This window comes from Plectropomus leopardus, chromosome 21, assembly GCF_026936395.1.
Source record: "Plectropomus leopardus strain MGB_pleo_1.0 chromosome 21, ASM2693639v1, whole genome shotgun sequence".
In the NCBI taxonomy this organism is placed as follows: Eukaryota; Metazoa; Chordata; class Actinopteri; order Perciformes; family Serranidae; genus Plectropomus; species Plectropomus leopardus.
In genome coordinates, this window is record NC_142196.1 from 23,768,996 (window position 1) to 23,780,250 (window position 11,255).

The following is an 11,255-nucleotide window of genomic DNA, read 5'->3' on the forward strand; positions in this document are numbered from 1 at the left end:
AATAGGACACACGTTATGCCCATTAGATTCAATTGTTTTGCAAATAGCGCCACTCTGTGGTACAAAACTAATACTATAATTCACTATGATTACAAGACATCTGCTGCTTTACTTTTCTGATAATGCACAGCACATACAGTACCAGTCAAAAGTTTGGACACACCTTCTCATCCAATGGTTTTTCTTTATTTTTATTTTTTTTCTACATTGTGAATTAATACTGAATACATCAAAACTATGAAAGAACACATTTGGGATTATGTAGTAAAAAAAAAAGTGTCAAACTAACCAGAATGTGTTTTTTTAATTTTATTTTAGATTCTTCAAAGTAGCCACCTTTTGCTATTATAACAGCTTTGCACACTTCTGGCATTTTCTCCATCACACTCATGAGATAGTCACCTGGGATGGTTTTCCAACAGTCTCGAAGGAGTTCCCAGAGGTGATGAGCACTTGTCGGCTGCTTCACTCTGCGGTCCAACTCATCCCAAACCATTTCAATTGAGCTTAGGTCGGGTGATTGTGGAGGCCAGGTCATCTGACGCAGCACTCCATCACTCTCCTTCTTGGTCAAGTAGCCCTTACATAGCCTGGAGGTGTGTTTCGGGTTATTGTCCTGTTGAAAAACAAATGATGGTCCCACTAAGCGCAAACCAGATGGGATTGCGTGATGCTGTAGAATGCTGTGGAATTCTTGAATCTTGAATTTTGAATAAATCACCAACAGTGTTACCAGCAAAGCACCCCCACACCATCACACATCCTCCTCCATGCTTCACGCTGCGAATCACACATGTAGAAACCATCCGCTCACCTTTTCTGTGTCTCACAAAGACATGGTTGATTGAACCTAAAATCTCAAATTTGGACTCATCAGACCAAAGTAGTTTGTGTCCATTCCTTGTGCTCCTTGTCCCACAAGTCTTTTCTTGTTGTTGTTCTTCCTCAGTAGTGGCTTCTTTGCAGCCTTTCTCTGCACAACACAACTGATTGAGAAGGCACACCTGTCAACTGAAAAACCATTTGGGTTGACTATCTCATGAGTCTGATGGAGACAGTGCCAGAAGTGTGCAAAGCTGTCATACGAGCAAAAGGTGGCTACTTTGAAGAATCTAAAATATAACACATATTCTGGTTTGTTTGACGCTTTTTTCGTTACTACATAATCCCATATGTGTTCTTTCATAGTTTTGATGTCTTCAGTATTAATTTACAATGTAGAAAATAATAAAAACAAAGAAAAACCATTGGATGAGAAGGTGCGTCTACACTTTTGACTGGTACTGTATAAGCAGAGTCAGAGCAAGCTACAAAAGTATGTAAACATCACCATCTCCACAGCTGTGCTGTCATTATCAATCTTTTTTTGACATAAATATGAAGACTGTTTACACTCATGCTGTACATGCACCTGCCGAGGCTGGACAAAATAACAGAAACACCTCACAACAAAGTGCAGTAAATACCATTTAGTGAAGCTATGTAATCTCAGTTTAGGAGGAATGTTAAATTATATATTTTGGCCATGTTTGGGTTAATTCTTTTCCGAATACTTGACTCAAACAGCACAGAAGAGCAATACAACCTACAAACTGAATATGTACTGCATGGTCTGCAAAAAAAAGTCACTTTACAATTGGTTTTATGTATATTGCGATTGCGATTCTAGTAGGAATGGTATTTTTTGCATTTGATTTTCACAGAAAAAATAGAAAAACATTATATGATTTCTGCCACACAAACATGTTTCCATTTTTACCTTTATCAAAAAAAATCTGCATGTAGAATTTGGATATTGTACTTAGCTATCTTGTGATTCCAGTAATATTTTGATCACTTGTGTAGCCCTACTATCAACAATAAAAATGGCATTGCAATTGTTTCATATGGTACCTGTAAGATGCCATGACCACAAAAAGGCCAGGTTGGATCCACGGGTTCATGGTGCCTTGTCAAGATACAGAAATCAAGATACACTCAGCCAGCCAACATTGTTTAATATGTCAACTGTCAAGACATGTTGGTTCTTCCCAGTGTAGCTTCATCTTCTTGTTCATAACTGTCAGATGTGAAAACCTGCTGCTGGACCCCAAAAGCTTCAAGGATGTGCACTGTGCTTCTTGACAGATCCTTCTGCACACTAATGATGTACTGAAAGGTTATTTACATTTTTTCACCTATTAAATGAGACAGCGTTTCCCACAGAATTAGTATCAATAGCCACATTGAACTGTTTTACCGACTCGTCGTTCTGTAAGTTTCAATTGTGGTATGGCGGGATACAGTTGTCTATATTAACAAGACAGCTGGTGGGATAAGATCATGGGCAGCACGGGTGTGACATTTTTACGACGTGTTATGAGTGTGACCCATCACAGGAGAATAGAAAAATAGGAAGTGGCAGTTACCAGCGAAATCAAAAGAAGAACAGTGGCAAAAAATGTCAGCAAATTGCAAAAACAATGACGTCCATCTAACTCGTCTAACTTTTCATTTTTTGTTTTCCTTGCCAGTTTGTCTGTGTCCCCTTTCTAAAGTCAGAGGAAATGCAACGCAGATGGAACTCTTCTTTTTTCCCCCCAGCAGCAGTTTTTCGAGTTTGACTTGCAGGGTTGATAACTGTCAAATCAGATTTATGAATGAGATGAACAGCTGTTTGTGAGAAAAAGCAAACTTTAAGACCCAACACAATGAATGTTTCACTTTTTCTGTGCCTAAAGTTGTGCTGCTCTGTCTGTACCCAGAGTATACTCTGCGCTGCAATGAAAACCGAATGATATATGTATTTCGCACCTAATGCACAGTCAAACTCTAAAAATAGAAAATTAAAATGTGGCAACAGATGTTTTAATCGTGACGGGCAGCTACAAATTAATGAATGTGTGTGAAACCTTGAGACATGTCTTGCATTTGTTATCTAACTACTTTTGACAATGTGGCTTTTTTTTCACCACAGGACTGCAACTGTCCGTCTTTTGATCATAACACTTTTGTTGCCTCAGACCAATTACAGGAGTCACCAACGTCCAAAGCTTTCTGAAAGGCTGAAGGCGGTGTGTTATAATAATCGGACCACATTCTGAAAATTATATGCCTCAACTATTTTTAATATTTAGGCCAACAGCAGCAAATATTTGATTTAAATGAGGCCTAAATAAGAGGCAAGACGGGATACACACCTGATTCTTTGGTTACTACGCATATGGTACTCAACATTGGCCTAAAAACCGAGATTTACACAAATAAGTGCCATGTCTGTTACTTTGATATTACATTTCAAAGCTCATTTCTTCTGATGTTTAAATATAAAGCCTGCTTATTGAGTCTCATCAGAATAATCAATCTAAAACCTCCCTTAAGGCCAACTTCTTCCTTGCAGAACAAAAGCAAGCCTAATTATAAATGTTTCAAAGAATAATCTTTGCATTCTTAAGCTTTACCACCAACTATCTCACTGATTCCACACTACACCTGCCTACACAAACACAATGATTTGTGCATGTCAGACAGTTCAACTTACATCCAGACATACTCATTAGATATAATTACCATTACAACTCATGTGGGGAAAGCATTAACACAAGATGAACTGTCAAATTGCCCCTTTTCTTTCTACTGAGAAATAAGAAATGCATGTGCAGACATTATTAAAGCATCTTTACATTGTGATATATAGCATAGGTACAAGATAATGCATATTTTATAGTCTTATCATAACAGAATGAGGAAAAACAAGAAATGCAAATAACCTGTGAGTATTCCTTTGGGCGTGAGTGAACGATACACATGCAGGAGGCTGACATGATAATCATCATCCATTTGGGAGCAATAAGCTCACAGCTGTAGACCATAATGGAGACCTATGAGACAGAGAGTTGCAAAAAATAAATAAATGATTAATAGAGTCGAATCTGTGTTTAATACACGGTAATATCAAGGGTGTAGATTTCATTTCAATATTTGGGGACACACATAAAAGCATCAAACACTGAAATTTTGGGCACTCTAGTGACATTTAATGCATCAATTTGTTCCTTTTCCGCATCAACTTATGGTGTAAATGTCACAAATTTTATAATATATATATATATATATAGAAAATAAAAGTCTTCTGTTACTTTCATATTTATTTTTGGGGGACAAATATAAAATTGGGGGTTTGCGGTCCTTCGTGAATTTTGTTTTTAGACTCAAATACTGAATTTTATGTGTACAGTTTTGCTTTATTTTTGGTGGTGGTGGTGGTGGGTGGGTTGGGGGGTTGACCAGTTGTTATCATTTATTTTCAACACAGCTTGCAGGTATACATCAACCAATAACTGCCACCAGTTTTCTACCAGTATCGTAACACATGAATATCAGGGCAATAAAAGACAGCTTACATAAAAAATAGAAAAAAAAACACTGGGCAAAATAACAAGTTAGATTCATATTTGATATTCTCTTAAATAAATAATACATTTATGTATCACATGACACAGCCCTACTATTGCAATTGTTGTTTTTGAAATTAATGGTAAAATATTTTTCAGTGTTATGTCAAAATACGTCAATATCATCATTGCAAAAATACTCTGAAATATTGTGAGAATATTTTAGGGCCATATCACTCAGCCCTATGTTTCTACCATATTGTTACAGAACGTGCATTGATCATTCACATCAGGTATGTATCTATAAATGAATAATAAAATTACTGGATAACATCTGTGTGCAATTTTAATGAGCAACTCTGATTTTGTTGTGCAGCACATATTTATAAGAATGAGCACATTAAGTAAATTACAGTAAATGAATTTCTATTTTTTACTTTTGGATTTTTTTATTTTATTTTTTGTCAAAAATGGAGATTCAATTCACAGTGATGCTGTAACAGGCTATTGTGATATCATCATACATATTTGAGTTGCAGATTGCATTTGGGGTAGCTTTAAACATGCAGAACAAGTTTTGTTGCTACAACATCACAGAGTGCACATTAGTGCAAACCCCATATATGGAAGAGTAACAGAGGGGTAAATAGAGCCAGACACGACAGAAAAAGAGAGTCAGAAATCGTCTTAGCAAATGTGGACGACAACCATGCACCGCTACGAAGCCGATTACGAAGAAGCTTTTAACGGTGTTTGTAATTCGCTTCGAGCCCAAAGATCAGACACAGCTGTGTTTGCACAAGGCTAGCTGACAGGCTGCTAACGCTAGCTTAGCCCTGACCCTGCGCCATTTACCAGCCTGCTAACAGTTTGCGGACAAGCTGCCAACACTTTAATTTCAACTCGCAACTTACTTATTCGCATTTGAAACGCGATACTTTCGACTGCCACGAAGATGAGACAAGAAAAACTAGCTTGAGCCAGAGTTGCAACTTACCTGCTGCTAGCAGAGCCACAGGGGAGGATGATGATGATGGCAGATCTTCTTCTGGTTGTCATGCTAGCTCAATGCTAACGCTGGTTAGCTCCCTTCAGGACGCCTCAGAGGAAAACGATTTGAGGTGTTTTGTCTTTCAAAGTGCGGCGAACTCGCGGTGAAAGGTCGCCGGATACAAGAGCTACGGCAGAGAAAGTGTTATCCTGTCGGTGACGGTAAAGTTGGGTAGTTCGCAAAGGTTACTTCGACAAAAAAAGATCCAAAACTGACCACCAAGCCACTTTGCAGACGAATTGTGATTGGAGGGTGAATGCCACCAATCACCTGTGGAGAGCTCGAGGAGGATGAGCTCACTGGTCCCCCGCCCACCCATGAATAATAATAATAATAATAATAATAGTAATAATAATAATAATAACAATGATAATAATACTACTACTACTAATAATAATAATGTGTGATAATATTTTTTATTTTGTTCATCATTATTTATTTTGCAATAGTAATACTAATTACTATTTAATTCAATTTATTTGTTTATAGTGCAACAATAATAATGATGATAATCAAATCATAATCACAATAATCATCTTCATGATAATAACATTAATTGTTTTTATTTTATTGTATTTATTATACTATTTTTTAATAAATGTATTTATTTTACAGGAATAATAATATATACTTTCTTATTGTATTTATTATTTATTTTTAATAGTAATAATAATTATTTATTCAACATATTTAATGTGCAACAATAATAATAGTTATTATTATTATTAATAATAATATTTTTGTAATAATTATTAAAATAATAATAATAATTTGCACTTGTTCAGATTATGCATTCACGTAATTATAACAGCAATGGCTAAGCATTAAAAAAATAAAAAAATACAAAGACACCAAAAAGGCAGCCACTGACAAAATGTCACTAATTTATTTAAGCCACATGCAGACCAACAAGTGATGACACACAGCAGCTACAGTGTTCCTCCAACATGATTGCAGTATTTGTTATGTAACTGCCTCCGGGGCTGGTCACCTCCCTCCACCTCTCCTCCATCTCTGCCCCTTCACATGTCGCAGGGCAGGGCTGCCTCTGCCTGCCTCCTCTGAAGCTGCGATAGCTGCTCTGCACATTTTTTATGATCAGACACAGATGAAAGAGAATGCTGCATAGTGGAAGCATATGGAGTCATTTTCTCTGATACCACCACCACCACCTCCCACTGGCTGTTAAAGCTGCATGCACGCCTGCCCAGTGACTCTGGGAGTGGAGGAGGCATCGCTATGATTAATATCGCTTTGCTCAACTCTCCCAGCAAGGTCATCAGCAGCCATCTGTAGGCAGTGGAAAAACCCTAATATCCATTTAGATTTGAACATCCCATTGTTTCTCTGCGCTTACATGATTCAGCCCAGTGCTCTGGCAAAGTGGCTGGCACGTACGCTGGCTGCTCTTTTTTAAAGTTGTACAGTACACTGCACCATATCAAGCCTGCAGAGTTCGTGATGAATTCACAGGTGTCTGATGTAATACAAAACACTCTGGGTTTGCATGTTGGTGTCCAAAATAGCATCTTCTCTGACTATGCTTGACTGTAAATGAATGTGAAGATGCTTCATCATTTCCAGCAGGATGTCAGTTTCTTCTCCTCTCATCTAGAGGGCAGTGGAGACCCATGCAAAGACCCGGTCTCCACTGGGATTACAGTGCATAATGCAGAATACTCACCTTACTATCTCTTTGCCTTCTGAGACCTAAGTTACACAGCTGAGCCAACCAGTCAGCATGTATGGGAGATTTCAATGTATGCCTTATAAAATACTACACCATATATAAATAGCTTTCGTGCTTTTAATCTGATAATAGTATATTATATAATAATGCAAGGACATTAACTTTGCATTCACAAGCACCTCCTGTAAGAAGCAGCTTATGTAGGGGGATGCTGTTTGAATTTGTTTGCATGCCAGGAAGGGATGCTCAGAGACTGGAAGTCCGGGGTTGCATATTGAGATCAAAGGACAGTAAATCAGACATCCACATCCGTCCCCCTCTCCACCTCTGCCAAACAAGTTGGACCAACTGCTGTTAACAGTTTAGATGAAGGATGTTGTTTCATTGTGCTTCACAACAGGGATCCTGATTGAAAAGTAGATCTGTTTCCTGCTGTTACTGTTCTTTATATCGCCGGATGACAGTTGTCATGATGGCATTCTTAGAGATAGGTTGTCTTCTTGCAACAGAGTGGAAACAACATTGTAAGACATTCATTTTGTGCCAATTTTGCTACAATAGAGTTGTTATGACATGCATGCATACAGTTTATTTTATTTCAACTCTGTGAAACTTGAGCAAATGTCTTGATTTCTTTCAATAGCATGGGCACAAGGCAATAAGCAATGAAAGAAGAAATGATCAAAAATTAAATTTCATGAAAAGTACAAGAAAATTACCTGAAAATGAGTAAAGAAAAAAGAAAAAGAAAAGTTAAAAAAAGGAAATGATCTGGAAAAAAGAATAATAATTTTGTAACAGAATTTTAAGTATGTAGTTATGATCATTATGAATAGATTTCCCCCAAGCATTTTTCCCTAGGTTTCCAAAAACTAATTTTCTAAATCTACTAATTTCTTGCCATTTGTAGAACATTTCTCACTAAGTTGCTCATCAGCTTTTTTCCCTATTTGCTCAAGGTTCACAGGTTTAAATACCTCCAAAAGGCATCAGAAAGCAGAACAAAAAAGTGATGCCACTCCAGGTTAAAAAGGGTTAAAGAATATGCATATAATGCATCTCATTCCTTTCCATAGCTCTTAATGTATTTTCCCTCTGTACCACGTTTACCATTATGTTCTTGTTCTACCGTGTTAGTTGTCAAAATGTCCCTGCAGCAATGTCACCAAGACAAATCCCCGCATTTATTGTACAGTCCCTGACTGACAGCTACTGACAGAAGGGTTTGTTTGGGCAGGGCTCACCCTGTTCCAGCGTCTCGGCTCCAGCTCTCAGTGGAAACGGGCAAACTCCCTCCGGTCATGGATGCTGGTGAGTAGTTTCCATAGCAGCAACAAAGCCACACCCCGCACCACAACAGAGGCTGATAGCACTGCAGTGATCAGAATCACATTCGGGCCTGATGGGCATTCTGGAGAGATAGAGGAAGCAGTAGCACTTTATCAAAACCAGATATATTGATTCCATTAAAAAAAAAAATTGGATTAAAATGCACAACCATTTTCCACTGCATATGATATGCATGACTAATAGAACACTATGTCAAAAAACAGATGCAGCAGGCAGAAAGATTAAATAATGATTATTCTCTGAACAGACTGCGTTTTTGGTGTTTTATTTATTGATTATTGTGGGTGTAGAAGCAACCATACGTGACACCATGTGCAAAAAGGGTCCTGAGGGGTTTCATCTAAAAGATAAGCTTTTCTGATTTATCATCATGACATACAGTAGATACATTTTTACATTAGTAAAACAAAAAACCTTTAGCTGATTTAAAGGATCAGTGTGTCAGATTTTAGGGGATTTAGTGACATCTAATGATGAGGATTATACTTTACATCCAACTGAAATGCTCCCGGTTAGAATTCCTTCAGTGTTCTTTGTTCAGAAGGTTTTTTACCAGGAGCCGAATTATCCACAGAGGTCTCATCCTCTCTAAAACAAATGGAGCAGGTGATTCAAACCAGTTAAAACATATAATAAAGCAGTTTGATATTACAAATCAATGTTTCTCCAATGATGCTTAACTCTTAACAGACGTGCTGTTAGCCACGAGCTTGCTAATATTTGTGTATGTTTTTTCTCTGAGAACTTATGATCCAGATATTCAGGAAGTTATTACCAGAAGCTGAGTAATCCACAGAGGTCACTTACTCTAAAAAGCAAACCGACTTTGAGCCAGTGTTTGATTTGTCCTTTCTGGGCTATTGTAGAAACATTGCAACATGGCAGACTCCATGGATCAAGGCGATTCAAAAAAGGCTGGGACATGCTCCTTGTGCAATGTAACTGGAGCTGCGATGTTGCAGGGTTACAGCAGACGCCGCTGGAAATAAAGGGGTGATGTCTGCTCAGGCGGTCTTTGGGTGCGCTATTTTGAGCTTCTTTATGTGCGCTTGGACTCACAGAACCTTTGTGTATCTACGCTCAAACTGATGGCTGCCTATATACACTTGAACGTTACTTAGAAAGTGTTACATGTTTTTTTGTTCTTGTAGATATATTGTTCTAGTCATGAAACATAGTGTTATTACTTTGTTCTTGTCTTTTTGTGCACTAGCTCTGTGTCCACCTCCATAAAGGTGTGAAAGCCTGGAGAGATGTACTGTTGCTAAGACACCAGCACGACCAGCAAGAGTGGGGTTCAGGTGGGGACACCTCGTCTCACACTCCTTTGGATGGAAGCCCATTGGGAGGGCCCTGCACAGTATGTATTCTCTGTGGAAAAGAACCACCAGTTTGGTCAGAACTGAAACAGTATTTAGTAAGGAAGGTAATTAAAGTCGGGGTTTTCTTGTATTCTTTTCCCCTTAGATCTAGCACACACTTCTATACTTAATTTGAATTTTCACTTAATTTGTCAGGACTTAAAAAGGTCATGGTACCTGTGCAAGGTGCAGGTGACAGGGAGGGAAGGGCAAAGCTAACAAGTTGAAGCTTGAAGTGGTTGTCATGGCAAACGCAGATGGCACAGTGACCATCCCCTCTGCCTGCACAAATCTTTTTTATCCTGAGACACTCAAGAATTCACAGTGAGAGGGCACTCACATGCTTTACCACTGAATGCTGGGCGACATAAACACACCGCACACTGTATGAAAATAATAGACAGAGCCACCCATGGTTTGTGGACTCCTTTTTTGAAGCCTTGAGTCTGGCATCTGAAGGTTGACATCTTGGATTTTTGGAGCCAGAAGTGATGAGAAGTGACCAATCCCTCGGACCAAGAACCTAACCAGGGGTGAGAGCGCATTTTCAGTCGCTGCCCTCTCTCCATGGAAAAACTCACCTCCTCAGACTTGCCTTCCTCAGCAAAATCTGATAGCAAAATGAATCATTGTGAGTGACACTCAAAAAAAATGTATGGATTGATTTACAGACGTCTCTTTCACAATATAAGTCTATGGGCAGAAGTCTTTTTGTTTGGGCTCACATCATGGGTAGGTCCTGGATTTTGTAATTCCACTGTTCCAATACAAAAATTGGCTTCAAATCCCAGTGCCCTTCCTATGGGCCTGATTTACCAGCCTGCTCTCATTCTGAACTTGTGAAATAGCAGCCTTTTGTTAGTGCTTTTGGCATAAGAGTGCAACGTCAAAAGGCACTTTTCGTGTGTGCAAGAAATGCTGCTGGACGATTAAACCTAAACCTAAACACAGGTGCCAGCATGTGCAGCATCTGTTGACACTCCATTGTTGGTTGCCATGTGCTATTGCTGCCTAAATATAACCACATGCAGCGTCATACCACCATGTGCATTTTTTCACATCACGGTAGCGGAATCCTGAAACTAGAAAAGCAGATGCAGAAGGAAACCTAAAACGTAATATTTAGATGTAGAAGTCCATTAAAAAAGCTGCAAGCTGCAATATGTGAGAATTTGGGATGAGAATGTGTTGGATTTACAGTCTATGGTTGACTCTTCTACATTCCCAGACAGAGCTCCTCAACTTCATTCTTCTCTCCATCTAACTTCTTTTCCTCTGCCTCAACCAACTCTGCTTGATCCCACAATGTTCATGCTCTCCTTTCTTTGTACCTGTAACACAGAAGCAAAGATCTTTTTTTTCCCCCTGAATTGCCAGAAATTAAGCTTGTTAGCAAAATGTTGCCATGGCTACATGAAGTACTGTGAGGG

The 11,255-nt window shown here is 38.6% G+C and overlaps 1 protein-coding gene across 1 annotated transcript in view; it reads right to left on the reverse strand.

Annotated features, from left to right (window-relative positions):
• LOC121960451 (enhancer of polycomb homolog 1-like) overlaps nt 1–5,663 on the reverse strand; it is a 42,259-nt gene extending 36,596 nt beyond the window's left edge. Inside the window, exons 1-2 of the mRNA XM_088071753.1 lie at nt 5,371–5,663; nt 3,750–3,860 (exon numbers count right to left, since the gene is read on the reverse strand). Of these exons, the coding sequence (XP_087927879.1) occupies nt 3,750–3,851 (102 nt within the window). The 5' untranslated portion in view covers nt 3,852–3,860; nt 5,371–5,663. The remainder of the gene's footprint in view (nt 1–3,749; nt 3,861–5,370) is intronic.
• Between the last annotated feature and the right edge of the window lie 5,592 nt (nt 5,664–11,255).